Below are 5,474 nucleotides of genomic sequence, written 5' to 3' on the forward strand. Positions count from 1 at the left end.
GCTGATCCTGCTAAGCCTCCTGCCAAGTAAGTTTATCAATTATGTGATGTACTGTATATATATATATATATATATATATATCTCTCTCTCTCTCTCTCTCTATATATATATATATATATGTGCATGTATATTTGTGTGTGTGTTTACATTCATGTAAATAGTTGTATATGAGTGTGTATATTTAAAACGTGTGGAGATTTGTTGTCTTGTGGTATGGTTTGGCTGGCCTTGCCATATGTGTATATATACATATTCGCTGATTTATATTAAGGAGCTTCGATTTCTATGGCTATAAGCTTAATTAGAGAAGATGATGAAGTACATAGATCTTGTTTCTACAGAGAATATAAAGGAGGAAGATTTGAAAACGTAAAAAGAAAGAACCTTTTTAAGAAGAGATTATGATGATTATAATGATCTCTTAGGATAATTTAAGAAAAAGAAAAGCAAAAAGTTGACCTTAGAAGTGCACCTGAAAATTTTCTCTTCTTTTCACCAATTAATTAAGTTGTCATTACAACCTTTCTCTTTTGCAAAATAATTTTGGACTTTTGAAGGATATTATACATCCTTCCTTCCATTTCTTTTTATTTTTTAATTAAAAAAAATAGTCTCCTTCTGAACTTTATTGATAAATTGTTCACTACAAGGAACAGAAAAGCGGTTCTTCATGATCTGTTTTCAAAGTAATTCTTGGAATTACAAACAATAACTTACTAGCTAATTAGTATTATAATTCTCTCAAAAAACATGAGGGGGAAAAAACAGAGATTAGTCGTGTTACTCGAACAAATTAAAGAAAAGTAAATACTTAGAAACAAGCGTATATAATTAGACCAAAAAAAATTACATACGTAGACAAATCTTTTCAACAAAAGAGTATGAATTAGAGTTTGGAAATCTATACATGAAAGGATTTAGATCTCGTAGAAATATTATAGAACTTCTGTATTTGTGAAGGAAACAAAAACTTCTTTAATTATCACACATATTTACCTGTCTAGTTGAGCAGTTAGTTAGCAGATCAAAACACACATGTCCATGATTCTTTTCCCTCTCGTATATAAAAGGTGATTTCTTTAATAATTCATACATAGAATGGTAAATTTCTTCAATAATTCATACATAGAATGGTAATCTTCTTTTTTTTTTTTAATTAAACTGCGCAATTATTTCCTCTTCAATAGATTATAAGAAAATATAATTTCCACCGTGGAGAAGGTAATTTACGTTATAATCCGTGATAAAATATTAATTGTACTATAATTCATATGTCGAATTTCTAGGGCACAAGTTGTGGGGTGGCCACCGGTCCGATCATTCCGAAAGAACATGTTGGCCGTCCAAAAGAGCAGCACCGATGAGAGTGAGACGGCGGCGATCAGCGGCGGGAGTGCAGTATTTGTGAAGGTTAGCATGGACGGTGCACCTTATCTCAGGAAGGTTGATCTCAAGATGTACAAGAGCTACCAAGAGCTCTCTGATGCCCTTGGCAAAATGTTCAGTTCCTTCACTATTGGTAATTATATTAACCTCAATACTGCCCTAAATATGAATAGCTATTTACTATTTAGTATATATTACTAGTTTTTGAAAATCACGTTCACAGAGCTTATTATTAAATTAAAAAAAATAGATATACAATTATATCTAACTGGTTAGAAAAATCAATTAAGCTGACTCTATATATTGCAATATGTATTTATGTAACATTAATTTTTTAGTATATATGTTCTATTATATGTCAACCTTGAGTTTAAGTTTCTGCCCACCGAAATTGTACCCAACCCAATAAGCAATTGATACATTTTTTTTTTTTTTGGGGGGGGTTATTAATTTTGTCTGGTTTTTCATTAAAGGTAACTGTGGATCCCAAGGAATGAAGGACTTCATGAATGAGAGCAAACTGATGGATGTTTTGAACGGCTCTGATTACGTCCCCACATATGAAGACAAGGACGGTGACTGGATGCTGGTTGGCGATGTCCCCTGGGAGTAAGTGAATTCATCAATCAATCATCTTCTAATCTTTTTTATTCAATTTCCTCAAATCAAATTTATGCTCTCTCTTTTTTTTTTTTTTTTTCTGTGGCTAGTAATTATCAAATCTCTGTTTCTTAAATTGTTTATTTATTTTGTGGGTCGACCTGCAGGATGTTCGTTGAATCATGCAAAAGGTTGTGCATAATGAAAGGAAAGGAGGCCGTTGGACTCGGTAAGTTTCTGCAAATTAAGCTAATTATAATAAAATCATTACGTAATTAGAAGATAAAATAAACCTATTACTCAAGCAATTACATTAATAACCGCTGGTATTTATACTTTGCATTTCTTAATTATATTATTTCTTTCCCTACAAGAATTATCAGTATTCTGTATTATACAAAATGAATACGGGACAACTTTAGTTAATTACTAAAACAATGCACTTCAAACTGCTTTAACATAATTTAACCTAGATATATACATAAACACATGATGATTTAATCAAAATTTTACTCGATATATAATAATAATAATAATAATAATAATAATAATAATATGAATTGTTGGTAATTTCAGCACCAAGAGTCATGGCAAAATGCAAGAATAGGAGCTAAATTACAAAGTGACCAATATGGCACGGCCTGCTCCTTTGATCTCGTCGCAATCGCTGCAATAAATGATAAAAGAACAAATTCAAAAAGCGTGAAGATGGATTGAGCAGGTTCTTAGGGTGTTTATCATGATCTGTATTAAATATTCAAATGGTTTGATATATAATTAATGTGAGAGATATTAATTTGAGTTTTTTCTTTTTCTTTTCTTTTTTTTTTTTCCCCTCTTTCTTTGTCATGGACAGAGACAATACAAACTCTTATGTTCCAAGATACTCAGCTTTATTAATGTCTTGCTTGCTTAGTGATATCTTAATGGTTTGTCTAATAATAATAAATGTGACAATGTTCTGGTTTGTTGTACTTATTGTGTGCCCTTATTGTTCCTTAGAACTTGTTTCTTCAATTCTATTAATTCCATTTTAACTAATATTATAACCTTATTTTCTCACTAATTGAAGTACTTCTTGCTTTATTGTTATCATCAATATTATTTATGTTTTTATTTCATGCTACTTAATGGTTCTCTTCATGGCATTCCTAAATTCTTGCTAAAAAAATCAACCTCAAGTCTCTAGTGTAGCAAAATCTTGACATGATATGACTAGCCATTTGTTTCTAGTTACCATAAACTAGAGCAAAGTATATTAACTGGGGATAGTTAATGATCATTCGTTGATTGAGGGAAGGGAACAATAACATGTGCATGTTATGGAGCATTTATACACCGTCAGTTCCTTTACTATTATCATTATTTTTTTTGTCTCTATAATTATTTCTTTTTTTATTATCATTGTTTTATTAGAAATATAACTCATGCAGGAACGAGAGTCCTTCTAATATTCTAACAAAATTATATATATATTTCCTTTTTTTTTTTTTTTGTTGGAGGGAAATCTCCAAAGTCTGTGTTATATAACAATCAACAAAACTTCCCTTAAAAAAAAAAAAAAAAAAAAATCAACAAAACTAAACAAAGTGGTTTGTCACTGTATACGTTTGAGAAGTGTGGGAACTACATCAATATATAAATGCATCTACACGTTTTGACCAGTGACAATAATGCAAGAACCACTTATAAATTATAATGCCATTGTAATTAATGCATGGTCGGAATTTTATGCCGGGTCAAGCGTGGTTGCTGGCGTATAATTAACTTGCACTTCTGCATGAAAATTATTGTACTAATTGCATTGTTTTATCATCAACCAGTGATTAAACAATCAATTTCTTCTTTCTCTCTCAAATCCTGCATCTGACAAAAATATATCCGGTGTCTATGACATTTCCATTAATGGAAATTGTCCGTTTTTAAAATAATATATTGCATATATAAAAGTAATATTAGTTTTGATAAAGTGAGTTCTTGGAGTGATATGATAATACTAGATTAACGTGACATATGAAGTGCAAAAAGAAAAGGGGGGGCAGAATCTTTAAGTTGACACTGTGTAATATGAGGAGACAGAGCATGCATGATAACATTTAATTGGGGAGAATAGATGATGTCAAATAACACCTAGAGAGATGAGCTTTCTTTCTTACAGCAATTATGGGTTTGTGGAGTAAACTCACTGTCGTATGTGTCTGTCACTAGGATGACACCCCCATTCAAAAGTCTTAGGATTCGGTCAACAACTGTTCTTTTTTTGTCCTTTTGAAGCAAAGTTGGCATGGTTGCACATTGCTTGACCATAATGCTTCCGCACAAAATCAATCAACATAAAAATAGAAAAAAGAACGCTAATATTTACTCCTTGCACCTCGTTTACTTTGCGGATTCGGATTTTTAATTTGAGTTGAAATGTTATATTTTTTTAGAGTTTTTTACTGTAGTAAAAAAAGTTAGATGTGATATTTTTTAAGAACTTTTTACTGTAGAAACATAAAACTGAAAACTTGAATCGGTGAAATGAACGAGGCCTAAAAATCCATGGTTTTTCTATTATACCTGTAGTACACGTTTCTGATTACAGAATCTGATCACATTAAAATAAAAAAAAATATGTAAAATAAATAATTTATAATATAAATATGTTGGCTGAAAAATAGAGATATGTCGTTAATTTATTTTTTTTCCAAGTTTATTACAGAAATCTTATAATTTTGACCTTGGCATGAAGGCTAAAGTGAAACGACTTAGTCGGACTTTGTTAGGAATAGTTGGAAGCATTGGTCTTTCTCTGGTCTTCAGTTACTCGCCTTTTTGGAGGTGTTCCTTGTATGACTTTCTCTTCTCTTTTGGAAAAGGAAAATAATGGTTTTTCTGCGTTGATGCAGTGAATAAGGGATGCTTGGCTAATGCAATTCAGCCTGATGTTTAAAAATAATCTTATAGGGAATGAGACTATGTAAAGATACTCAAAGAAGACCAATGCCGCCAATTCTCTAACAAAAAATGAGCCACACAGCATAGAACTTGCAATAGACCTCACTTATCCCTGGTGCTCAACACTAGTGATATTTTGATGTTTTACTAAAATATATTCAATTACTGTACTCGGAACAATATTTTAAGGAACATCTCTATTCATTCTGATAAAGTTAAAACCCTGCTATTCATATAAGATGAGTCCCACTGAGTGAGTAGGTGGGACCAACTATTTTATGAGTACGGGGTTTTATCTCCACGGGAACAAATATCACTTCTATTTTAAGCATAATCCAATCATGACCAGTAGATTCCACTAGTGTTAGACAAATCCTGTGCGTGAGTCTGTCCCACAATTCATGAGCAGCACCAAGTGCTGCGAAATTGCGAATACAACTACTATTACCTGTCTATGGGCAATTTTGTGCAAAAACAGTCATGATGGAAATAGTAATGCAAAATTACTACTAGTCAGCAATACGATAAAACTGAAAGTAAAATTGCCC

The 5,474-nt window shown here is 31.6% G+C and overlaps 1 protein-coding gene across 1 annotated transcript in view; it reads left to right on the plus strand.

Moving 5' to 3' along the window:
* Window positions 1-2,787, plus strand: part of LOC112090790 (auxin-induced protein AUX28-like) — a 3,226-nt gene extending 439 nt beyond the window's left edge. Inside the window, 5 exon segments of the mRNA XM_024162902.1 lie at window positions 1-26; window positions 1,287-1,519; window positions 1,860-1,995; window positions 2,154-2,215; window positions 2,563-2,787. The exon segment at window positions 1-26 is cut by the window's left edge and continues 21 nt beyond it. Of these exon segments, the coding sequence (XP_024018670.1) occupies window positions 1-26; window positions 1,287-1,519; window positions 1,860-1,995; window positions 2,154-2,215; window positions 2,563-2,600 (495 nt within the window). The 3' untranslated portion in view covers window positions 2,601-2,787.
* The last annotated feature ends 2,687 nt before the right edge of the window (window positions 2,788-5,474 follow it).

Source organism: Morus notabilis, unplaced genomic scaffold (assembly GCF_000414095.1).
Source record: "Morus notabilis unplaced genomic scaffold, ASM41409v2 Scaffold345, whole genome shotgun sequence".
Classification (NCBI taxonomy): domain Eukaryota; kingdom Viridiplantae; phylum Streptophyta; class Magnoliopsida; order Rosales; family Moraceae; genus Morus; species Morus notabilis.